A 26,683-nucleotide genomic window follows, 5' to 3' on the forward strand; every position below is an offset into this window, starting at 1 on the left:
GATTTCACTCATACGGAATTTAAGAAATGAAACTGATGAACATGGGGGGAAAAGAGGCAAACTGGGAAACAGATTCTTATCTATAGAGAACAAACAGGGCTACTGGAGGGAAGGTGGGTCGGTAGACAGGTTAAATGCATGATGAGGATTAAGGAGGGCTCTTGTTAAGATGAGCACTGGGTGTTATATGTAAGTGATGAGTCACTAAATTCTACTTCTAAAACCAATACTACACTATAGGTAAACAAACATGAATTTAAATTAAAACAAAACAAGAATCTTACAACAGTTTCCCACTTAGAAAACAGTATTCTAAGCTAATTACATCATCCTTGGATGAAAGGGGATCTTGTATCTATTTAAGAATGTCGAACTTAATCTGAGCCCTGTGTCCCCTGAATGAGATGTTTAGAATAGAGAATAACAAAAGACAAAAAAAAAAAAAAAATCCTTCCTCATCCTTTTGTGTCCTGATAAATGGCCATTATATGCTCTGAAATAGATCATACTTCCACCTTTCCTCAACAAGTTAATGTTCATCCCCACCCCACCATGAGTCTTTTTTGGTATAAAACCCCAATTTTTCTCCTCTTCAGACTTTCCTAAACAGAAGTATGAAAGTCTTAACCTTCCATTCAACTCGACTAAACTTTAGACATTTCTTCCTGACTATAGACCCCTGAGTTCCCTTTTCTTTGAGTGTTTACTTAAGAAACCTTGCAATTACAAAATCATTCCATGCCCTTTCAAGGTGTTTATCATTTCCCAGCCTCTTGCTAGCTTATAACCTAGAATGCCTTTCTCAAGGAATTGTGGGCAATTCCTTTAAAATGTAACCATCAAGAAAGGGGAGGGATGGACGCCTGGGTGGCTCAGTGGGTTAAGCCTCTGCCTTCGGCTCAGGTCATGATCCCAGGGTCCTGGGATCAAGCCCCACATCGGGCTCTCTGCTCCGCAGGGAGCCTGCTTCCTCTCTCTCTCTGCCTGCCTCTCTGCCTACTTGTGATCTCTCTCTGTCAAATAAATAAATAAAATCTTTAAAAAAAATTAGTATCTGTCCTAAGTTTTGCTATCCAGACTCCTAGAGGGAAAGGTTGCTAATTTTACAGTGTATCCTAGAATACTATGGACTGGCAGAAATCCAGCAAAACTTCATTATAAAAGGGATGAATGTTTTTAAAAAGCCTAACAAAATTAAAGTACTTAGCTTTAGGTAGAAGGAGTAGATATCAAGAGAAGGAAATAATGTTTTAAAATTTTTAGCAACTTTTTTTTTTTTTAAAGATTTTATTTATTTGATGCAGAGAGAGAGAGAGAGATCACGACTAGGCAGAGAGAAAGGGGGAAGCAGGCTCCCCGCTGAGCGGAGAGCCCCATGTGGGGCTCGATCCCAGGACCCCGAGATCATGACCTGAGCTGGAGGCAGAGGCTTAATCCACTGAGCCACCCAGGCACCCCAATTTTTAGCAACTTTTAAGAATTATCTTTGCATAAGTGCAGATATGCTACCATTACTTATACATTCTCAAATCAATATCTACAATTTCATAAAATAAAAATTTCATAACTTGAAATTGTGAAAAATAAAACACAGTGGATAGTTAAGGGCATAGTTTTATTCAATATTCAATATACAATATTGCAATAAAGAGAATATATATTAATGAGTAATATTAAAAAGAAATTACATGGGATGGAATTATTTAGGCAAGGAAGACTTTATTTAAGACTATTGTAATGGGAGAGAGAGACTATTGCAATAGAGCAGAGATATTGAACTCAAATGCAACCAGACAAAAAGTGGGAATTTAAATGTGCTGGAAGAACAAGCAGAAAAGTATAGGAGGACCTTCAAGAGAGGGGAGGTTGATCTATGGGATTAGACCAACACTCTTAATAAACTGGTACTTTTCAAAGTTAGGCTTCTACCTCCCACAGAGACTGGGAGATGAGTGCTGTCCTTTTTTTGCACCCCCCACCTTTGGAAAGGTCAACAATTTACTCTGCATTTTCCTTAATTGTATCATTTTTTTGGAAAATTTGTTTAAATTCAATTAATTAACATACAATGTATTATTAGTTTCAGAGGTAGAGGTTAGTGATTCATCAGTCTCATATAATACCCTATGCTCATTACATCATGTGCCCTCCTTAATGTCCATAACACACTTATGCCATCCTCCATCCCTCCCTTTTCTTTTTTTCTTTTTTATTAGATATTAAAATTTTTAAAGTTCCATTTATTAGACCACATTTCCTGCTCACATGGAAAAGACCCCCTTCCATTACTCATTGTGTCTCCCTAGGGACAGGACAAGGAAGTTTTCTATGAAATGTGTGAAATCAACGCAATCAAATTAAACACTTTTTTTCTGTTTAACAAAAAATAGACTGCTTTCTGTTAACACCTAAATGAATTGAATTGGCTTTCTCCTAGCCAAAGTTAAAGATGGTCCTGTATACTATCTGTTGAAAAGTTAACAAGTTTCTTCATTAGCATTTTAATAATCGAATGTTCAGTGAAGTGACTATTGGCTATCTTCTTCTATCATCTTTACATTCATTTGAAAGACACATAAGAGAAAAACAAATTTTAACATGGCTATTCATTTTTAGGCATTTGTAATATTTATCATTAAACTGGAAACTAATAACCACAGACTATAGCAGTTAAAAGGATAAAAAAATGAATATGTTTTATGCTACTTTAACCAGGTAACAGTTCTTAATATTGGCAACTAAATATAACCCTTCTACACAGCTGTGTACGTATCAAGTTTTTAATTTCCCTTTTGTAAATTTCCTTTCTGCTCTTCTGACATTCCTTACCTAGGCAAAAAGTTAATCCTCAGAAGAGGTAGGAATATCTTAAAATTCAACTCTCTGAACTCAGGCTATTGTTTCCTAGATGACTTTTTAATTTTTCCTAAGATTTTAACTTATTCTATGTGCCTTATTTTCTTAAGTCACCTTTATGTTATAAGGTTATTCAGAAGTCAAAAATATTTTCTCATATCCAGATAATTAAGAAAATTTTCTATACTTCCCACCTTCACTATAAAAATATGTTATCAAATGATACATTTGAGATATGAAATTTTCTCCCAATAACTTTCTCTCATTTTAATCATATTAAATTCCCAAATAGTCTTTAACTTCTCCTCAGTTACCTTGAAAATCTGTTGAACTTTTATTTTGAGGAGAAATACCTTTTTGATTGAAACCAAATGATAAAATAAAATAAAGTACCTGATTTTGGTTACCTCTGTGTAAACCAAAAATAAAAATGCATTCATAAAAAAGGATAGCTGGGTTCCTGGTTTGTTCATGGTGAGTTAACTAATGGTCCACATGAAATTAGGAGATACATTTGCAATTATTCTTTCTACAAATGGTTTCTTTTACATAACATTTAATGCATAACAGCTACCATCCAGTTTTCAGCAGTCCCTATGGGAAAATATGTGCTTAATTTCATCCTAATTGCAAGGACTGAAGAGGTATACACCTAGCATATAGGGCACACTTATCCTTAGCAGATTCACTAACCTCAACATTTAAAAACACATACTTTGATTATACTTGGTTTCACCATGAAAAGTTGATCATTCTATTATGATGCTTCCCTGTCAAATTATATGGGACATCAGAAACTAATATAATGTTTTATGTCAGAGAAAATAACAAAAACATGACAAGCAATGAGAAGTTGTGTGTTCTTTCAATGGAAGACACTTGACCATGTACAAAGTCACTGAGAAACACAGTTGAAGAGGTGAGATTGAATCTATAAAGATGAATGTACATTCTGTAGAAATTTTGAGAAAAAGATAGGATCCAAGTAAAAAAAAATAAACTTTTATAATGTGAAAAACAAGTGATTTGCACAATGCATAGTATATTGAATGTTAGCTATTGTATCAGTTAAGACAATAGCTTTCTATCAGGGAAGATACTTTTGGTTACAAATAACTCAAACTGGGCTAAATAGGAGTAACTTACTAGTATATGTAACTAAAAACAGAATTAACAGGCTCAAGTATGTTTTTAATTAGGGTTCCAATTCCATTTGCTTGGCTCTGCCCATTACTAAATATGAGCTTCATGGTAATAAAGGCTAAAATACTTTCTGATCTGTCATCCATAAAGCATCTCTTGAGGCCATTTCTTCAAAGCCTTACTCTGATTAGTTTAATATAGGTTACACACCTCTTCCTGAATCACTATGGATAGATCAAACTGTGGCAATGTATGAATTATGCTAATAGGTTGTCTCCAGACAGGGTTTACCAGATATGTGACAAATCTCACCTGAACATACCAGTTGCTGTGCAATGAATAGGGGGTAAAACAGGAGTTGTCAACAATATATCAGGATAAAATGAACTATCAAGATGGAACCAAGACAGATTTCTCAAAATAGTGGTAGGTCATTAAACATTTACTTGCCCTCCCCATTTCTCCCTTTAGGACAGATTGAAAAAAGAATCTTTTCAATTGATTGGTACAACTTGAGTTTGATAGGGAAAGAAACTGCAACTTTGTCTACCAGAAGTTATTATAGTTAAATGGGTTGGTGGATGGAGGAAGCTTTATCAAATAGTGTTACTAAGAACCAGAGTTAATATTTGCTATTTGAAATTTGTCCAGAAAATCTTACAGGAATGTAATGCAATTCAGAGAGTAAGTATATTTTTTTTTAATCCGTAAACTTAATTGGATTCCCTGGACAGTCATTTCAGTTCTTGTTCTGAGAATGTATTCAGTCCTTAGGACCTAAGAGATCAAGATTGAATCTGAAGTAGGGCATAACCACTGCATTGATTACATATAGAGTAAATATTCTCAATCTGCTCCATATATAGTAGTTATGCTATGTTCTATGTTCTTAATCTACCCAGTTCTAATAGGTCCTCTCAAAATCCCTTGAATCTTGAAGATTAAGAAGGTTTTTGTTCATTTCCCTGAATATGGCCAATCATCTTGTTACTCTATTGTTCATGAACTCTTCCTTAAGCCATGAGGACTCATGAATAATTTAGAATAGGAACATTTGTATTCCTGCCTAATCTCAGACACTGTTTTTTCTTCTTCTTCATATTTGCCCTACAAATTTTAGGATTGTTTACTCCAGCTCTTTGAAAAATGCTGGTGAAATTTTTATCAGAATGGCACTGAAAATATAGATTGCTCTAGGCAGTATAGACATTTTTTTTAAAAGATTTTATTCATTTATTTGACAGAGAGACACAGTGAACAGTGAGAGAGGGAACACAAGCTGGGGGAGTGGGAGAGAGAGAAGCAGGCCTCCCACCAAGCAGGGAGCCTGATGCGGGACTCGATCCTAGGACGCTGAGATCACGACCTGAGCTGAAAGCAGATGTCCAACAACTGTGCCACCCAGGCATCCCTAGGCAGTATAGACATTTTAACAATGCTTATTCTTGGGATCCATGAGCATGGAATGGTCTTCCTTCTTTTTGTGTCTTCTTCAATTTCTTTCATGAGTATTCTGTAGTTCCTAGAGTACAGATCCTTTACCTCTTTGGTTAGGTTTATTCCCAGGTATCTTATGGTTCTTGGTGCTATAGTAAATGGAATCAATTCTCTAATTTCCCTTTCTGTATTTCAATTGTTAGTGTATAAGAAAGCAACTGATTTCTGTACACTGATTTTGTATCCTGCCACATTACTGAATTACTGTATGAGTTCTAGCAGTTTGGGGTAGAGTTTTTTGGGTTTTCCATATAAAGTATCATGTCATCTGTGAAGAGAGAGAGTTTGACTTCTTCATTGCCAATTTGAATACATTTTATTTCTCTTTGTTGTCTGATTGCTGTTGCTAGGACTTCTAATACTATGTTGAACAAGACTGGTGAGAGTGGGCATCCTTGTCATGTTCCTGATCTCAAAGAGAAGGCTGCAAGCTTTTCCCTGTTAATGATGTTATTTGCTGTGGGTTTTTCATAGATAGGTTTAATGAAGTTGAGGGATGTTCTCTCTATCCCTATACTTTGAAACATTTTAATCAGGAATGGATGCTGTACCTTGTCAAATGCTTTGTCTGCATCAGTTGAGAGGACCATGTGGTTCTTCTCTCTTCTCTTATTAATTTGTTCTGTCAGATTGATTTATTTGCAAATGTTGAACCACCCTTGCAACCCAGGGATAAATCCCACCTGGTCATGGTGGATAATCTTCTTAATGTACTGTTGGATCCCATTAGCTAGGAGCTTGCTGAGAATCTTAGCATCCATATTCATCAGGGATATTGGTCAGAAATTCTCCCTTTTTGGTGGGGTCTTTTCCTGGTTTGGAGATCAGGGTAATGCTGGCTTCATTAAAAGAGTCTGGAAGTTTTCATTCTGCTTCAGTTTTTTGAAACAGCTTCAGGAGAATAAGTATTACTTCTTATTTCAATGTTTGGTAGAATTCCCCAGGGAATCCGTCAGGTCCTGGGTTCTTGTTTTCTGGGAGGTTTTTGATCACTGCTTCAATCTTGTTACTAGATATCAGTCTATTCAGGTTGTCAATTTCTTCCTGATTTGCCTCATTAAACAGAGCCAATTAAACTGGGCATAAACTGAGTCCAGAACATCATGGTAACAAGAAAGCAATGGGAAGACCCCAAAGGATCAGGAAAGTGATAGAATGTAAGGTAGTTTCTGAAAATTCGCTCTGGTTGTCCTGTGGGAAATGGAAAAGACAGGCAGGAGAGTATACAGAAAAGCATTAAAAGGCTATTACAGTTATCAAAGAAAGAAATGACTGAGCACAGATTAAGGTGGAGGCAAAGAATATAAAGTGAAATATATGGACTAGAGGTGGGCAAGTGACTTTCAGAGCCCTTGTTTGTTTTTCTGGAAGATTGGGATACTAACATATAACCCTTCTGTCACATTTAATAATGTATGTGAAGTGATTAGAAGCATCCTTGGCAGAGAGCATAATTAAGGTTATTTATTGCTCTCACTGTTAAAATGATCATCTTGGAAGTAGAAGTGACAGGACTTATTAATAGCTTTTTAAAAACTGATTTCCTGGGGTGCCTGGGTGGCTCAGTGGGTTAAACCTCTGCCTTTGGCTTGGGTCATGATCTCAGGGTCCTAGGATCGAGCCCTGCATCAGGCTCTCTGCTCAGCGGGGAGCCTTCTTCACCCCCTCTCTCTGCCTGCCTCTCTGCCTACTTGTGATCTCTGTCTGTCAAATAAATAAAATATTTTAAAAAGAACTGATTTGCTTTGTGCTGGACACTTATCAGATGTTGTACCAACCTCCAGGTAGAGTCTAGTGGAGTAAAGGGCCATTAGTTTTAGTCTATGTCACAGTTTCAGAGTGCATATTCAGATTTTTACTGACATGTTTATTACATTAACGTTTTCAACTATAGCAAGTATGAAATTTATTACTCATCTCTCAGAGATAGAGAAATTATGTATTATTATTATTTCTGTCTCTAAACTTCTATTTCTAATCTCTAAATCAAATCCTTTCTGAGTTTCCTCTCATGAACAGCAAGAAATTCAATCTCATTAGGATTTGTAGAGTTCTTCTCCAAGGTTATGTAAGAGTTCCAGGTTCTTATTTATTCCAATATTTTAACAATAACCTTTCATCAGTCTACACTGGAAAAGCCCTATGGTCAATATGAAGCAGAGAACACTTATTTCATTGGGCATCTTGGACACCATGATCTTTGCCACATAGAGGAGTCAGGTCCCTTGGTAAGCAGCTTTCAATCTCTTCTGAAATTCTGCCATGTCCCTGGGTACTGCATGGAAGCAGATTGCTGACTCCTACACATGAGTCATCCCATACAATCTGAGAACCTTTCTCAGTTCCTGAGAAGTATATCTCTGGACAACCCTTCTTAGCTCCTCTATCATAAACACCACAGTCTATTTCCTCCCTGTACTCACCTTTCAAAAACACTACTATTCTTTTTTACTTTTAGTTTATGCATAAAAACCACCACCAATTTGTGATTATCTGGGGATTCAGATCAATACTGTGGGAGCAGGAAGTGGGGGCTTTTTGATCATTCACCATGTGACATATAACTTCATCTATAAACTTATGGCCTCAGAGCACCTTGTTAAACAGGTTCTAGCAAATCCTAGGTCCTTTTACACCTAGGAGATCATTCACGTAGGGTTACCAAAGAGAGAAGAGAAAACATAGGAGGTACTTTTTACTCCTTATATCTTGCATTGTATCACGGGACTATATCCATGCTTGCTTCCTTGTCAGATAGGTGGAGGTCATACATTTGATAAACTATCAATGTCCCAGGTAAGAAAAAGGTTGTAACAGAAGTCATTTCTGCCATCATGGATAATAAAAAAGATGAATACTGGTTAGTTCTTGTTGAAAAACACTGATCAGGCCATGTCCACAAAGTTTGATGAAATAAAAATCTTATTTCTTTTTTTCTTTTTTGTCCTAGGAATAGGTTAAGGGGGTAGGAATTTCCATTTATGCTCAAATCATTGAAACAATGCAAACAAAGAGACCTTATAACAGAGCCCCAATGGAATTAATATTGGATGATTATTTAATGCTATCTTTAATGGAAAATAAAAACTGTTATAAACCCCTCTGATAGATGGCTCTTAGACTTCGAAACTTCTTAAAATACAATCTGTGTTTTATGAAAGTAATAAGCAGAAGGGAGATTTCCCCTAATACTTGGCCAAGGACTAAATCGTTTTTGAGGAAAAAAGCACATTCCCAAAAGTAGCTCATGTGACTACATTATAGAAACATGCAAAAGACTGTTTAGCAAATCATTCAGTTACAATAAAAATATTAAGATATTCAGTAGAGTGAAAAGAGAAAAAAAATATGATGATGAAGGTACCTCTGAGGTAGGAAAATGTAATTAAGATGATGTAATTAAATGTGATTAAGATGAAGTTCTTGAATTGTATTTTTATGTGACATGTACATGGATTTTAATTAGATTCTCTATCCTGCTCAGCATGTTCAGAATAATACAGGAAACAATTAAAGTTTGGACCTCTTTCCTGGAGGTGAGAAAAGGGTTAGGTGAGGAGAGGTTAGTGCTATTACGTTCCTTCTTCAAACTGCACATGCAGTATAACTAAACAGAATGAGCTATAGGCTAAGCTTCACTAACAAATCCCAAAATCTTTATCACATAACTAGACAAAAGTTCAACTTTCATTTTTGTAGAGCAGCTGGTTTCCTTGAGGTGGCTCCACATTCCAGGTGGCTTCATATAAACACAGGTTTATACGATTACCACGACTAAGAAAGAAAGCAGAAATAATTATCACACAGGGGATCTCAAGTACTTCTAAACATGGCCAAATGTCACATACCATCCCTCATTTTAAGGGGCTGTGCCTTAGCCTGTGTCATCCTCCCCTACAGAAGGAGAAATCTGAGTCAAGGGCATGCCTGTAAATCATCTATTTTGTAAAGTAGTCCTAGAAATAGGAGGAAAATGGATAGAAAAATAAGGGGAAGGAGGAAAAGGCAATTCTAGGGATTACTGGCAAGCAGATTCTCTCTCAGGTTCAGTCATGTGTCAAAGTCTCACAGGAGTCATAGAAGATGTATCTGACAATTGCCTATTTGAGTGATTTTCAAGTATTTATTCACATTCTTCTAACCTTATTGCCCAAGAATTGTCCCCATATAGTAACTAACACTGTCTGGTTGGTGTATGAATCAAAAATGGCTGAGCTGGTTCTTGCTTCACAGAAAAACACCAGGGCAAACAGCAAGGGATATGCAGTACAGCTAAGGCCAGCTGCCACCAAATTACACTTCTGAGCAGTGACCACCACAGTAGTAGCTAGAATAGGAAGTGTGCTGAAATGTGAGTAGTCATCCAATACAGACCGCCACTTACATCATTCAGATCTACTTGTGCCCTACATCAAGGTCAATAGGTGACAGAGAAACAACACACTGTCCTCACTGCTATAACTCATCTCAAGACAAACACTGATATTTCTCTTCATCACACACATATATGGAAGTCAAAGCCTTCAGCTACTTCACATGGTTTAACCATGGTGGGTGCAATTACCTAGCTATAGTCATGACTAGGCATAGAAGCACCAAGATACTCTCCTGGATTTTAGATGTACTTCTTTTCCCCAGTATATAACATCTCTATTGTGATAGAAATGTTTAGGATCAACCACTCCAACCCATACATAACTCTTTTAATGGTTCAACAGCATTAAGAGTTAAAATGAGGAAACAGTGGTGGGGCTTCAGGCAATTTGAACTTTTACCTCTGGTAGAAATATTTCCCTGGTGGGATCCAGGACCTCTTTTCTAGCAGAGTCAAGGAACAGGAAGCACAAAGTCCAAAAGAGGGTCACTTGGGGGTAATATAAAGAGGGGCCTACAGTCTGTTAACCATATAAACCAATGTCTTATCTCCAGTATTCTTCTCAACCCATCCTCAAAGTTTTCATTATACCAATGTTAACTCCACATGCCAGGGGTCATATCATCCTACCACCCAGTGATCAGAGAATTACCACTTCTAGAGTCCCATCTTGAGGCTTAAGTCAAATTTAATTAAATAAATAAAGATAGATAGATAGATAGATAGATAGATAAAAATTTTAAAAAGACTACTGGACCAATTTAGAGTACCAACTATTCTAGCCTGGGCTTCCCTTAGAAGCAGAGACTGAGACAGGGCTTGCATATGTGTATTTTACTTTGGGATATGCTCAACCTCCAGAAATGGTTTCCTCAGAGAAACCATTTAGAACTTGAAAATTATCTGCCTATGGACAGAAAAGAGTAGTATTAACCTACCAACTCCTATTCCCATTGTCTAGGCCTTCCCATTGATAAATACCTCATCCTCCCAGCTTAGAACATCTATCAGAATGACATAATTTTCACAGGTGACCCAAGCAGATATGGCAGAGAAGTGCTAAGGTAGAAAACGAAGTTCCCAATGCAGCTGAAATGAGATGTTGTCAGGTTACACCTGTCCACACCAACCTTTCACAGCAACATTTGAGGTGATGGGGGGTGGTGGGAATGGAGTGAGGGAGTATGAGGTAAGGCACAAGCAGAGCCTGCCATATGTGCAGGGGGGTCTACCATAGACCCCCTTAAATACATAGTTAGGAGCACCATCTGTCACTCTATGAAGCCAAGGAGAGGATGTGTCTTATTTACCACAGTAAGTGCTCAAATATCCGTTGAGTAAATGATTAAAAGAGTAAGTGAACAATGCTGCTTACTGAATTGTTATGGAAGAAAATTTAAAAGCACGTCATCTTACCTACTACATGTATAGATACAGGACTCCTGTTAAGTAACAGTGCATGGAAGCATTTTATCATACACTATAAAATACATATTACCCAGGCACTCAGTATCCATCATGTCTTAATAGCAGAGATAAAAGGCAGACTCATGTTTCTATAGGTTCAGTCCATCCATACTTGCAGAACACAATTAAATTACTCAGTGATTGTTCTTTAACCCAAGTTAGCATGAAATATATATTTGAAATGAAGTAGAGCATAACAAAATAATGCATATGTAGTTGGGTTTTATTTTCATTTTGAGGAATATGTTCTGTTCTACCCAATAGCAAAGCAATGCACTAGTCTAACATAATCCAAGTGCCATATAGCTTTCTCCAGATCCCTACCTAATATGTATATTTTTAAGTGTTTTCTGGATTTACAGAGAGGGAGAAAGAAAGAGGAAGATGATAGGTTTCAGCTTGCTCTAATTATGAAGAGTAGTCTTTCACATGGAAATATTTCACAATTTATTTCATTTTGCAGGTGATTTGAGTTGCCATTTCCATTACAGTGTTCCGATTTCTCCATCCCTTTGAAAAAAGCCTGCACATCTAAGATGGCCAGTTATGATGAAACTATAGCCGTAAAGAATTTTTCATGAGGATAGTACTATAGGCTTAAATTCTGAGCCAGTGATGCCAAAATACTGCCAATTTATAGTATTATGGCTTCCAACCTCAAGGATGCAGACCCTTTTTAACTATCAAAAAAGGTATCAACCTTTTTGACCCCAATACTATTCTTAATTACGTTTAGGTGAAATTGCATTTCAATAGTCAGACAAGTGCTAAATACAATTGAAAGTAGCAGCATGGAAAATATATGCTCATTTAAAGTCAGTGTTTATTTGTTGATCATAGAGCACTGGTTTAAGGGTAGTTGTGGATCAAAATGTTTGACTTGATAATCAGACTCTGCTTACTAGAAAACTCTAAGGCACAACTTTCTGATCTATAAAAAAGAATGGGGACTTTTGTACTGTCAAAGATTAAATGAGGAAAGCCATGTAAACTGTTCAGCATAGCATTTGAGAGGAGAGGTACTAACAGTAAGAGAAATGTTAAGCTAACTTCATGTTAACATTTTTAGTAGTATGCTTATGAATCTGGCTTTTTTTTTTTCCTTTTACAATGACACTGATCACTTCCCCCTCAAAAAAATTGGGAAAAATCACTTTTGTTAATTAAACTAGCCAGGCCAGTTTGCTGAGCAATAGACAATGAGACCACATAGCTACAGTATAGAGAGATATTACTAGCTAGCATCTGTACAGTCTTGAGACTTTTTGGTAGCTCATTGGGAAGTTATTTAAATGGCAATAGATTTTATTGGCATTTGACAACTTCAGAGTAAATTTCAGAATGATCCAAAACATGAGTTCATTATTAAAAGAAAAATTATCTTTGAGAATAATCCTCACCACTTCTCCAGTTATACTACAAATCAGTAATCTTGGTAAGAATTCCAGATTCCTTATTTGTAAAGTTAACATACAATGTTCTGTGTACCAATGCATAAAACAACCCTTCTTTTAGATAACCTTGAAAATGCTAATTTCTTAAAAACTGTACACTTCTCAGTACATTATGAAGGCTATACAACAGATGAAAGAGGAAAGTTAATAGCAAGAGGAAATGGTGTGGGTTTTCTCTTACTATTTGCACCCTCTCACCTCACCAAAAAAAGAGGAGTTGCTTCATCTGGTGTTTATACACTTTGTGGTTATTCCCTATTGTTCTATACGCTGCACAATACCTGTGTGTTTTATTGTTTGTTGCCCATGGCTGTTCTACTTTTTCTGTGATTAAGTTAGAAATAGTTTTTGTTGACACCAAGGTAAAAATGAACACAGCAGAATCTCAAGCCTAATTCTCCTGGATATTCAGTGACTTTTTTTAATAAAAAAAGACATGAAGCTTTAAAAACCAAGTGGTATTTGGATGGGCTGCTCATTTTAAAACAATTTTCCTTGGGTTATAGTGGCTCAAATGTCCTTAAAATTATATGATTAATCGTATCTACTAGAAGAGTGCATAGCAGAATAGATATGCCTCACACAGTTTTTCTTTCTTTTTTTTTAAGTTTTTATTTATTTATTTGACAGAGAGAGATCACACATAGGCAGAGAGGCAGGCAGAGAGAGAGGAAGGGAAGCAGGCTCCCCGCTGAGCAGAGAGCCCAATGCGGGACTCAATCCCAGGACCCTGAGATCATGACCTGAGCCGAAGGCAGCGGATTAACCCACTGAGCCACCCAGGTGCCCCTTTTTCTTTCTTTTTAAGTAGGCTCCATGTCTAGCATTGATCCCAACGCAGGGCTTGAACTCACAACCCTGAGATCATGGCCAGAGCTGAAATCAAGAGTCAGATGCTTAACTGAGTGAGCCACTCAGGCACCCTGCCACTCACAATTTAAAAGGACATGGGCTCCCTAGGTTTCTCCCAGTGTAAATTATCTGAATGAAGAGGGTTCACTAAAAACTTTTACATGAAAAGCAGTTATCACTACCTAACATGTAACTATTTATTAAAACGCAATTATCGTCTTTTCCATCTCACTAGAATTACATTCCATGAAGGCAAATATTTTTGTCTTTATTTTCATTATCTTATCCCAATGTTTAGAACAGTGTCTGGGTCAATATAAGTTTCTTTGAATGAAGTACTGTGTTATTAATGCTGGTCAAATTACTATAATTAACAATGTAACAGTATGTTAAGAACAATGGGTTACCACTTTTATGCCACATGACTACAGGTTAAGCAGAGTTAGGTTATTTAAAAAGGTGGGCTTTTTAAAATTTCTTCCTCTGACTTGTTACCTCAACATTTGTAGAATAAAAAATTTAAACACTCCTTAGAAATTAGTCATGATAGAAAAATGACATATTCTAAAAAAGAGAAGTTATGTGTTTTGAATTCAAATGTTTAGGTTTAGCCAAATGTCTTCATTTTTCCACTTAAACTGGTATCATTCAACTTGTATTAATCAAGGTTATTAGGTAATCTTGCAACCTTTAGTAAAGCTTGCACACAACTGTCTATAACAACCAAAGTTCATACTCTTTGCACTGTTCTAAGAGATTCCTTACTCCATCAGGAGAAAACCATCTACCTTAGCTATCAATGGTGATGACCTGGACTAATTCAATTAACAAGAAACACTCTAGCCCAGAGTCCGGTCTTGTATTTTCATCTCAAAAGATTTCAAGTACCATTGGTACTCTAAGCCTCAGCTTTCTTATTTGTGAAATTATTCTATAATCTTCTATTAATGCATAAATTGTTGTCCAGAGCAAATGAAATAATTATAGGAAAGTGACTTATAAGCTGTAAAGCAACTGAAGTATATGATATGGCTGGTATTAGCACTCATCTATATTCGCTCTTTGTCAAAGCTTTTTTAATTTTTTATTTATTTTTTTAAGATTTATTTATTTGACATAGAGCACAAGCAGGGGGAGCAGCCAGCAGAAGGAGAGGGAGAAGCAGGTTTTCCATTGAGAAAGAAGCCCCAGGCAGGGCTCTATACCAGGACCCTGGGATCATGACCTGAGCAGAAGGTGGATGCTTAATGACTGAGCCACCCAGGTGCCCCAAATTATTGTTCTATTTTTTTTGTTTGTTTGTTTCTAAAGATTTTTATTTATTTATTTGACAGAGAGAGGGAGAGATCACAAGTAGGCAAAGAGGCAGGCGGTGGGTGGGGGGAGCAGGCTCCCCACTGAGCAGAGAGCCCGATGCAGGGCTCGATTCTAGGACCCTGAGATCATAACCTGAGTCAAAGGCAGAGGCTTAACCCACTGAGCAACCCAGGTGCTCCTGTTTTTTTGTTTCTAAGAGCTATGATTTTACACCAAATTTTACTTGTGGAAATGCAGTAGAGTCCTGATCTCTAAAGAGGACAAAAAAAAAAAAAAAAATAGAGTAACAGAAATACCCAATGTTTGTATCCTGCATATCCCTTTATTTACCTGGACTTTATATTAACTGGACTTTATTTCAGAACACATCTTGTACAGAATTTGCATGGCAGTACTTTGAATAAAGCAGACAGGGAGAAATAGGTAATTTATTACCACTCATTACACATTAAGCTGTTGAAAGTCTCCATATCTGATGTGACAATCAGAAGTAAACTTTCTAGCAGGTAATCAGATGCCTTTCTTTAAAAAACAAAACAAAACAAAATAATTGGTTCAGAAATAGAATGAGAATAAATTTCTGTTACCAGGAAATTTTTCTTTGCTAATTCCCTTTATCCCCAACCAAATTAGACTTTAGGTAGGACATCAAACTAAGTTCATCAGATCTTTCTATCTTGGTCCCACATTTGAGTACTTTAAATGGTGGTTTGACTAAACTGGGCAACAATTTGATAGCTATCCAATTGATTCAATCAAAAGGATGACTGAACAGCACTAATTAAACTCTAGGATATCAAGAATGAAAAAAAAGCAATGTGAAAACAACTTGATGGTTCTGTACAGTTTGATTTCGTCATCCCCGATAACATCATGAGTGCTAATTAGACTATCCAAAGGATCTTGGTTTTCCATTAAGAACATATTGAACTAACCTAATCAGTATAGGTACAGCTCTATGCAGAATGCCAATAGGATCTTGCATGTGACTAATGCTAGAAGGTAAATACCAAAATAAAAATATTAAGCTCAAATCCAAATAAACATTAATTGCAATAATTGAAAGTACTGGAGAACCTAAGACTGTTAAAACAGTCATTGGAATAGGTAAGAGTGAAAAATAATTAAAATAAGTATATGGAGCTATTAGAATAAGGGCTTATATCTAATACTTAACTAAGACAAATAAAATCTACTTTCCAAAGAAATAAAGGCATTATTCAAGACTACAATAAAGTCAATTAGCTCAAAAAGATAGATATTTTGCTCCCTTCTACAAAGTTAAAAATTAAGTTGGTATTTTCAAACAGTTCTTCTAATACTAAGATTAATTTTCCCCTCAAAATCAACTTTGAGAACAGGTAAAAAGAAGAAACGATCATGAGTTTATAAGAAAGCTGATTACAAATATTTAAAAATTAAAGACTAGTCATTTAAAAATGACTAGTGATATTCTTAAATAATTATTGTCAACCCTTATGGGCAGAGTTTTTGTGTTTTAGATATTTGTAATTCTATTTATGTATAAAGAGTATTTCCTCTCCCAGGTATAAAGGAATAACAGGAAATCAAACACCATGCTAGAGTTTTTGCTGTAAGAAACCATTAATGAGGTACCTGCTTTCAGGCAATAGACAATAGACAAGTTTGAATCCCTCTGAACACGGAGCCCCGGAAGGTAAGCCGCAAGGTTATGCTGGCTCTCTATTTGTAGAAAGTGTGCTGACCTCAACCGCAACAAGCTGTAATCCATGCAGTGGCCCCACCAGCCTGAGGAATTTGCAGCATCGAGTATGGGGTTGGGGAGGAGAATATGCACGGCAGCAGGAAATGGACTCGGAAGCCTATGAGCTTCCCCATATTATCTAGGACAAAGCCGGCTGTGCATGCACAGGGCAAAGCCATATAAGCCTTGCTATGCATAATTTTTCTTTTTGATACCAGCTTTATTAAAATTCACACCCCATGCAAGTCATCTATCTAAAACATTAGTCTATCCACAGTTACATGCAATCATCAGCACAGTCAATTTTAGAACCTTTTCATCGCCTCAAAAAGAAACACCACAATGCCCGGGTGGCTCAGTTGGTTGAAAGAGCAACGCTTGGTGTCAGCTCAGGTTATGATCTTGGGGTCGTGAGATCAAGCCCAGCATTGGGCTCCACATTCAGGGAAGAGTCTGATTAAGATTCTCCCTCTGCCCACCCCCCTGCACATGTGTGCATGTACACTCTCTAAAATAAGTAAATCTTAAAAAAAAAAAAAAAAAGGATAGAAAGAAGGAAATGCTATATCCTTTAGTTATCACCCCACAGATTCCCTCATTTCTCCAAACCTAGGCATCCACTAAGCTACTCTGTCTCCATAGCTTGGCTTATTCTGGATATTTCATGAAGAGAATCATGTAATAGGTGGTCATTTAACGTAACAGTTTCAAGGTTAATCCATGTTAAACAAGTACCCATACTCCATTCCCAGTATTCTGTATGGATATATAACATTTTGTTTACCTGTTCATCAGCAGATGGGCAATTGGGTTGTTTGTACCATTTGGCTATTACAAGTTGTGTGGCTATAAACATTTGTTAAAAGTTTTTGTGCAGACATAGATTTCATTTCTCTTGGGAAGAAATCCAGGAGTGGAACTGCTGGGTCACATGGTAACTATGTTTAACCATTTGGAGAATTTGCAGACCATTTTTCAAAGTGGCTGCACCATTTTATATCCCCTACAAGCAATTTATGAGAGTTTCTATTTCTCCACATTCTCAACACATTATTATCTCACTTTGCAAATATTCAGCCAAGTGGGTTTGAAGTGGTGCCTCATTATAGTTTTGGTTTGCATCTCCCTGATGACTAATGAAGTCAAACATCTTTTATGTGCTTATTGGCTACTTATATATGTTTCTTGGAGAAATGTTTATTCAAATTTTTTACCCCTCCCCTTGTAAATTCAGTTATCTTTTTGTTCTTGAGTTGTAAGAGTTCTTTCTATATATTTTGGATACAAGACCCTTATTGGGTAGGATTTGCAAATATTTCCTCCAACTCTAAGGATTGTCTTTTCAAGCTCTTGATGAAAACCTTTGCACTACAAAGGACACTAGTTTTGATGAAGTCCATTTATCTATTTTCTCTCTTGTTGCTTATCCTTATGGTGTCATATCTAGGAATCCATTGTCTTCAAGATTACCCCTATACTTTCTCCTAAGAAATAGTGAAATGGAGCTGAGAATTTAGTGGAGTGAGCAGACATCAGCTCCAGGTCTCCTTGGTGTACCTTTCTTGTCCTTGAGCTACTGCCCACAAGCCAAAGCAAGGGCAGTTAGTGTTCAAGTTTTCTCAGTGATTCCATGCCCAAGGTTGAACCTATATCCCACAAGCAAGAGCTAGGAAGAAAAGGGTCACTTGCTTTTCAGCCACACTCACCTGGAGCTTATAGCCTCATTAGAAGGTAGATAAAAGGTAGGAGGAGAAATGCTGGCATCCTGGTCCTCTGGCGGGTAGCCCTACCAACTGAGAGATGAGAGAAAAGGAAGCCCCGTGTAGTTATACTTGTCTTGCTCAGCTGGGAGTGAGGAGTGAGTGGGTCTTGTTTTAAATACCACAGACTGTCACTTTCCTTACCAAGTTTAGATTTTCTTGGGGAAAAAAAATGTTTCTTCATTTGCTATATACCCTTTTTCCGGAGACTTCCACTAGTTTTCCTAGAGGAGCAAGTCCATGATATTCCTCATATTGTCATGCCAAAGGAACTACAAGGTTTCTTTTGGGGGGGGGATGATGAAAAGGCTCTAAACCTGGAGATGGTGATAGTTGCCTGACTATACTAAAAACTATTCAATCTTATACCTTAATCTGATGAACGTTGTGGAATTCAAATTAAATTACATCTCAGTAATTTTGCCATTAAGAAAAGAATATATGGAGCTTACCAAAATGTGGCTACTGTTTTGAGAAGGGAAAAGAGAACAGAGGTCAAGCAGAACTAGAACCTTCCACACCCCAGACCTCTAGTGGAAAGACTTCATCACCACCTTCTTAAACATCAAAACATCCAGCTAAGACACTAAAAAGACTACATTCTAGACATACAGGCCTCATTGGAGAGTAAAATCTATTCAGGATCCACCTGTACAGAGCCTAATATCCTTGTCATTATAAAAGCAATAAAAGACAGTGTTTGGAGGGGTTCAGTCCCTCCAAGGTACAGGGACTTGGAAAATACTTTGTGCTTTTCACTCATCTGCCCTAATAAAAGGCAAAATAAATCTCACACAAGTTTAAGATGAAGTTGGCCAGTAATTGAAGTGCCAACTGAAAAAAAAAAAGTCAAATCTTTATAGGAATATAATGGAATGCAGGTTTTTTAATAACATATTCAATAGTGTCCTACATATGAAAAGAAACAGAAAAAGGTCACTGATAATCCAGATAAAAATCAGTCAATAGAAACCAACTCTGAGATGGCCCACACATGCTGTTTAGTATACAAAGACTATAAAGCAGCTTATATTAATATGAAGGAAGATTTAAAGAATATGTTTGAAGAATTAAAAGCAAATATGGTCTTAAATGAACAGAAACTTAATAGTAAAATAGAAACTATAAAAAGATAGAAATTTCAGGGGGAAAGTCAAGATGGTGGAAGAGTAGCAGACTGAGATGACATCAGGTCACAGGAGTTCAGCTAGATAGTTATCAAACCATTTTGAACACCTACAAACCCAACAAGAGATTAAAGAGAAGAGCAGCAATTCTAGAAACAGAAAATCGACCACTTTCTGAAAGGTAAGACGTGCAGAGAAGTGAATCTGAAGTGATGAGAAGGTAGACCGCAGGGGGAGGGGCCACCTCCTGGCAAGCATTGGAGCAATGGAGCACAAAATCCAAACTTTTAGAAGTCTCTTCCATTGAGGGACATCACTCCAGAGGCTAAGCAGGGGTGGGGCCCCTGAGGACAGTGTGGTCTCGGGTCCCACGGGGTCACAGAAGGATCAGGGGTGTCTGACTGTAGCAGAGCTCACAGGTATCAGAGCAGGAAAGCTGACTATAGAGACAGAGCTGAGGACTGAGCTCTCAGCTCAGGGTTACCTTAAACTGTGATCTGTGGCACAGTTGGACCACTGCTCATTGAGCAGGGACCCCACAACTTGCAGATCTGGGGAGACCCACCTTCCTCCACTGGATGAGCAGCATGGCAGGAATTTGCTCGGTTTGGAGACTCCAAACGGGGCTGTGTGCCAGAGACAGAAATGCTTGGTCACAGCCTGGGTGAGCTCGGAGCATGGCTGGAGAACAGGGAGATGGGAGTGATTAAGTGCTTTTCTCTGAAGGTGAACTGAGGAGTGAGGCCTCAAGCTCTTAGCTCCTCTGGGCCAGAGATTGGGAGGCCACCACTTTTCATTTCCATCCTCCAGAGCTCTACAGAAAGCATTCAGGGAACAAAAGCTCCTGAGAGCAAAACCAAGCAGATTACTTAGCCCAGCCCCTGGCAAGGGTGGTGCAATTCCACCTTGGGCAAAGCATTTGAGAATCCCTACAACAGGCCCCTCTCCCCAGAAGATCAGCAAGATCCAGCCAAGACCAAGCTCACTGATAAAGGAGAACAGTGGAATTCCAGAGGAGGGAACGGCAAAGAATGGAATTTATATCTTTCTCCCCATGATTCTTTAGTCTTACAAAGTTAATAAATTTTTAAAAATTTTTTTTTCTTATTCTAATTTTTTAACTTTTCCTCTTTCCCCTTTTAACATTTTTTTAAATAGTTTATCTTAACAATAACTTTCTTTAAAAAAAATATTTTTAGGGATGCCTGAGTGGCTCAGTCAGTTAAACGTCTGCCTTCGGCTCAGGTCATGATCTCAGGGTCCTGGGTCGAGTCCCACATCTGGGTGGAGTCCCGCATCTGACTCCTTGCTCAGCAGGGAGCCTGCTTCTCCCTCTGCCTGCTCTGCCTGTTCTGCCTATAGCTCTCCATGCTTCTGCTCTCTCTCTCTGACAAATAAATATATTTTTAAATCTTTTTAAAACTTCACTATTATAGTCATATTTTATCCTTCATTTTATCTAACTTTATTTTTTGTATACATACAGGGTTTTTTCTTCTAAAAACTTTTGGTATACAATTTCTTCTAATAGATCAAAATATACCCTAAATCTAGCACAAGACTTTGTTCTAGTCTCCAGCCTGAGCAAATTCTCTCCACTTTCTTTTTCTTTCTTTTTCCAATCAACTTATCAATTCCTTTTTTAGAATTTTTTTAAATTTTCATCTTTACAATCATATTCCATCCCTTCATTGTGTTTACCCTTATTTTTGTATAAATATAAATGTTTCTTTCTTGAAATTTTTGAGAGGTAGTTTCTTCTAAGAGACCAAAATACAACCAAAATTAAGTGGGTGGCTGTTTTATTCACCAGTCTAATATATATATATATATATTTTTAATTTTTTTAAATTTCATTTTACCCACTTTCTTCTTCCCACACTTGGGGTATTTTCTGATTTGGCTAGCATATGTTTTTCTGGGGTCTTTGCCACCCTTTTAGTATTTTATTCTCTTGTTCATATATTCTTATCTGGATAAAATGACAAGGCAGAAAAACTCACCACAAAAAAAAAAAAAGAATAAGAGGCAGTACTGACGGCTAGGGACCTAATCAATATGGACACTGGTAATATGTCATATCTAGAGTTCAGAATGATGATTCTCAAGGTGCTAGCTGGGCTCGAAAAAGGCATGGAAGACATTAGAGAAACCCTGTCTGGAGAAATAAAATCCCTTTCTGGAGAAATAAATGAACTAAAATTCTAACCAAGCTGAAATCAAAAAAACTATTAATGAGGTGCAATCAAAAATGGATGCTCTTACTGCTAGGATAAATGAGGCAGAAGAGAGAATTAGTGATATAGGAGACCAAAAGATGGAGAATAAAGAAGCTGAGCAAAAGAGAGACAAAAAACTACTGGATCATGAGGGAAGAATTCGAGAGGTAAGTGATACCATAAGATGAAACAATATTAGAATAATTGAGATTCCAGAAGAAGAAGAGGGAAAGGGGCAGAAGGTATATTTTAGCAAATTAGAGCAGAGAATTTCCTTAATATGGCAAAGGGAACAAACATCAAAATCCAGGAGGCACAGAGAACACCTCTCAAAATCAATAAAAAGAGGTCCACATCCCATCATCTAATAATAAAACTTACAAGTCTCATTGTGGTTTTGATTTGTATTTCCCTGATGCCGAGTGATGTGGAGATATCACCTCACACCAGTCAGAATGGCTAAAATTAACAAGTCAGGAAATGACAGATGCTGGCGAGGATGCGGAGAAAGGGGAACCCTCCTACACTGTTGGTGGGAATGCAAGCTGGTGCAACCACTCTGGAAAACAGCATGGAGGTTCCTCAAAATGTTGAAAATAGAACTACCCTATGATCCAGCAATTGCACTGCTGGGTATTTACCCTAAGGATACAAACGTAGTGATCCGAAGGGGCACGTGCACCCGAATGTTTATAGCAGCAATGTCTACAACAGCCAAACTATGGAAAGAACCTAGATGTCCATCAACAGACGAATGGATAAAGAAGATGTGGTATATATACACAATGGAATACTATGCAGCCATCAAAAGAAAGGAAATCTTGCCATTTGCGACGACGTGAATGGAACTAGAGGGTATCATGCTTAGCGAAATAAGTCAATCGGAGAAAGACAACTATCATATGATCTCCCTGATATGAGGGAGAGGAGATGCAACATGGTGGGTTAAGAGGGTAGGAGAAGAGTAAATGAAACAAGATGGGATTGGGAGGGAGACAAACCATAAGTGACTCTTAATCTCACAAAACAAACTGAGGGTTAATGGGGGGAGGGGGGTTGGGGGGGTGGGATTATGGACATTGGGGAGGGTATGTGCTATGATGAGTGCTGTGAAGTGTGTAAACCTGGCGATTCACAGACCTGTACACCTGGGGATAAAAATATATTATATGTTTATAAAAAATAAAATTAAAAAAAATGAGAAAAAAAAAAACTTACAAGTCTCAGTGACAAAGAGAAAATCCTGAAGGCAGCTCAAGATAAGAAGTCTATAACATACAATGGTAAAAATATTAGATTGGCAGCAGGCTTATCCACAGAGATCTGGCAGGACAGAAAAAAAACTGGCATGATATATTCAGAGCACTAAACGAGAAAAACATGCAGCCAAGAATACTATATCCAGCTAGACTATCATTGAAAATAGAGAGATAAAAAGCTTTGAGGACAAACAAAAACTAAAAGAATTTGCAAACACCAAACAGCCCTTCAGCAAATATTGAAAGGGGTCCGCTAAACAAAGAGAGAGCCTAAAAGTAATAGACCAGAAAGGAACAGAGACAATATACAGTAACAGTCACCTTACAAGCAATACAATGGCACTAAATTCATATCTTTTGATAGTTACCCTGAATGTAAATAGGCTAAATGCCCCAATCATAAGACATAGGATATCAGAACGAATTAAAACAAAACAAAACAAACAACAACAACAACAAAAAACTAATAATATGCTTTCTGCAAGAAACCTCCAGATTTAAAGTGAAAAGGTGGAAAACAATTTATCATGCTAATTGATATCAAAATAAAGCTGGGTGGCAATCCATATATCAGACAAATTAGATTTTAAGCCAAAGACTATAATAAGAGATTAGGAAGGACACTATATCATACTCAAAGTGTCTGTCCAACAAGAAGATCTAACAATTTTAAATATCTATGCCCCTAACATGGGAACAGCTAACTATATAAACCAATTATTAACAAAATCAAAGAAACACACTGAAAATAATACAATAATAGTGGGGGAGTTTAACACCCCCTCTCACTGAAATGGACAGATCATCTAAGCAAAAGATCAACAAGGAAATAAAGACCTTAGATGACAAACTGGATGAGATGGACATCACAGATCTATTCAGAACATTCCATCCCAAAGCAACAGAATACACATTCTTCTCTAGTGCGCATGGGACACTCTCCAGAAAAGATCACATCCTGGGTCACAAATCAAGTCTCAACTGGTACCAAAAGATTGGGATCATTCCCTTCATATTTTCAGACCACAATGCTCTGAAACTAGAACTCAATCACAAGAGGAAAGTTGGAAAGAACATAAATACATGGGGGCTACAGAGCATCTTAGTAAAGAATGAATGGATCAACCAGGAAATCAAAGAAGAATTTTAAAAATTCATGGAAACAAATGAAAGTGAAAACACAACTGTTCAAACTTTTTGGGCTGCAGCAAAGGCAGTCCTGAGAGGAAAGTATATAGCAATACAAGTCTTTCTCAAGAAAGAAGAAAGGTCTCAAGTAGAGAACCTAACCCTACACCTAAAGGAACTGGAGAAAGAACAACAAAGAAACCTAAACCCAGCAGGAGAAGAGAAATACTAAGAAAAAGGATCCAAATAAATAAAATCATGAATAAAAGAGGAGAGATCATAACCAACACCAAAGAAATGCTAACAATTATAAGAACATATTATGAGCAACTATACACCAGTAAATTTGACAATCTGGAAGAAATGGGTGTATTCCTAGAGTCTTATAAATTACCAAAACTGAACCAGGAAGAAACAGATAACCTGAACAGACCCATAACCAGTAAGGAGATTGAAGCAGTCATCCAAAACCTGAACAGACCCATAACCAGTAAGGAGATTGAAGCAGTCATCCAAAATCTCCCAACAAACAAGAGCCCAGGACCAGACAGCTTCCCAGGGGAATTCTACTGAACAGTTAAAAAAGAATTAATACCTATTCTCCTGAAACTGTTTCAAAAAATAGAAATGGAAGGAAAACTTCCACACTCATTTTATGAGGCCAGCATTACCTTGATCCCAAAACAAGACAAAGACCCCAGCAGAAAGGAGAATTACAGACCAATATCCTTGATGAATACAGATGTGAAAATTCTCACCAAAATACTAGCTAATAGGTTCTGACAGTACATTAAAAGGATTATTCACCACTACCAAGTGGGATTTATTCGAGGGCTGCAAGGTTGGTTCAACATCTGCAAATCAATCAATGTGATACATTAATAAAAGAAAGAACAAGAACCATATGATACTCAAGGATGCTGAAAAAGCATTTGACAAAAGTACAGCAGCTTTTCTTGATCAAAACTCTTCACAGTGTAGGGATGGAGAGTACATACCTCAATATCAATAAAGCCATCTATTAAAAACCCATAGTGAATATCATTCTCAATGTGGAAAAACTAAGAGTTTTCCCCCTAAGGTCAGGAACAGGGCAAAGATGTCCACTATCACCAGTGCTATTCAACATAGTACTAGAAGTCCTAGCTTCAGCAATCAGAAAAGAAAAAGGGAAAAAAAGCATCCAAAATGGCAAAGAAGTCATCAAACTATCACTCTTTGCAGATGATATGATACTTTATGTGGAAAACCCAAAAGACTCCACTCCAAAACTGCAAGAACTCATACAGGAATTCAGTAAAGTTTCAGAATATAAAATCAATGCACAGAAATCAGTTACATTTCTATACACCAACAGCAAGACAGAAGAAAGAGAAATTAAGGAGTCAATCCCATGTACAATTGCACCCAAAATCATAAGATACCTAGAAATAAACCTAACCAAAGAGGCAAAGAATCTTTGCTCAGGAAACTATAAAGTTCTCATGAATGAAATTGAGGAAGACACAAAGAAATGGAAAACATTCTATGCTCATGGATTGGAAGAACAAATATTGTGAAAATGTCTATGCAGCCTAAAGCAGTCTACACATTTAATGCAATCCCTATCAAAATACCATCAACTTTTTTCAGAGAACAAATAATCCTAAAATTTATATGGAACCAGGAAAGACCCCAAATAGCCAGAGGAATATTGAAAAAGAAAACCAAAGTTGGTGGCATCACAATTCCAGACTTCAAGCTCTATTACAAAGCTGTAATCATCAAGACAGTATGGTACTGGCACAAAAACAGACACATAGATCAATGGAACAGAATGGAGAGCCCAGAAATAGATCCTCAATTCTCTGGTCAACTAATCTTTGACAAAGCAGGAAAGAATGTCCAGTGGAAAAAAGACAGTCTCTTCAATGAATGGTGTTGGGAAAATTGGACAGCCACATGCAGAAGAATGACACTGGACCATGTCCTCATACCACAGACAAAAATAGACTCAAAATGGATGAAAGACTTCATGTGAGCCAGGAATCCATCAAAATCCTTGAGGAGAACATAGGCAGCAACCTCTTCAGCCTCAGCTATAGCAATTTCTTCCTAAAAATATCCCCAAAGGCAAGGGAAGCAAGGACAAAAATGAACTATTGGGACTTCATCAAGATCAAAAGTTTTTGCACAGCAAAGGAAATAGTCAACAAAACCAAAAGACAACTAACTAACAGAATGGGAGAAGATATTTACAAATGACATATCAGATAAAGGGCTAGTATCCAAAATCTATAAAGAACTCATCAAACTCAATACCCAAAGAACAAATAATCCAATTAAGAAATGGGCAGAAGATGTGAACATATATTTCTGCAAAGAAGACACATGAAAAAGTGCTCAACATCACTTAGCATCAGGGAAATACAAATCAAAACCACAGTGAGATATCACCTCACACTAGTCAGAATGGCTAAAATTAACAAGTCAGGAAACAATAGGTGTTGACAAGGATGTGGAG

General features: G+C 37.2%; 1 protein-coding gene across 1 annotated transcript in view; it reads left to right on the forward strand.

The window, feature by feature from the left end:
* Nucleotides 1-11,024: 11,024 nt before the first annotated feature.
* The window catches only part of LOC111148820 (GC, vitamin D binding protein), a 54,055-nt gene continuing 38,396 nt past the window's right edge, over nt 11,025-26,683 (forward strand). Inside the window, exon 1 of the mRNA XM_022505643.1 lies at nt 11,025-11,060. Within this exon, the coding sequence (XP_022361351.1) occupies nt 11,025-11,060 (36 nt within the window). The remainder of the gene's footprint in view (nt 11,061-26,683) is intronic.

Source organism: Enhydra lutris, unplaced genomic scaffold (assembly GCF_002288905.1).
Source record: "Enhydra lutris kenyoni isolate GAN:26980312 unplaced genomic scaffold, ASM228890v2 scaffoldscaffold21, whole genome shotgun sequence".
Classification (NCBI taxonomy): domain Eukaryota; kingdom Metazoa; phylum Chordata; class Mammalia; order Carnivora; family Mustelidae; genus Enhydra; species Enhydra lutris.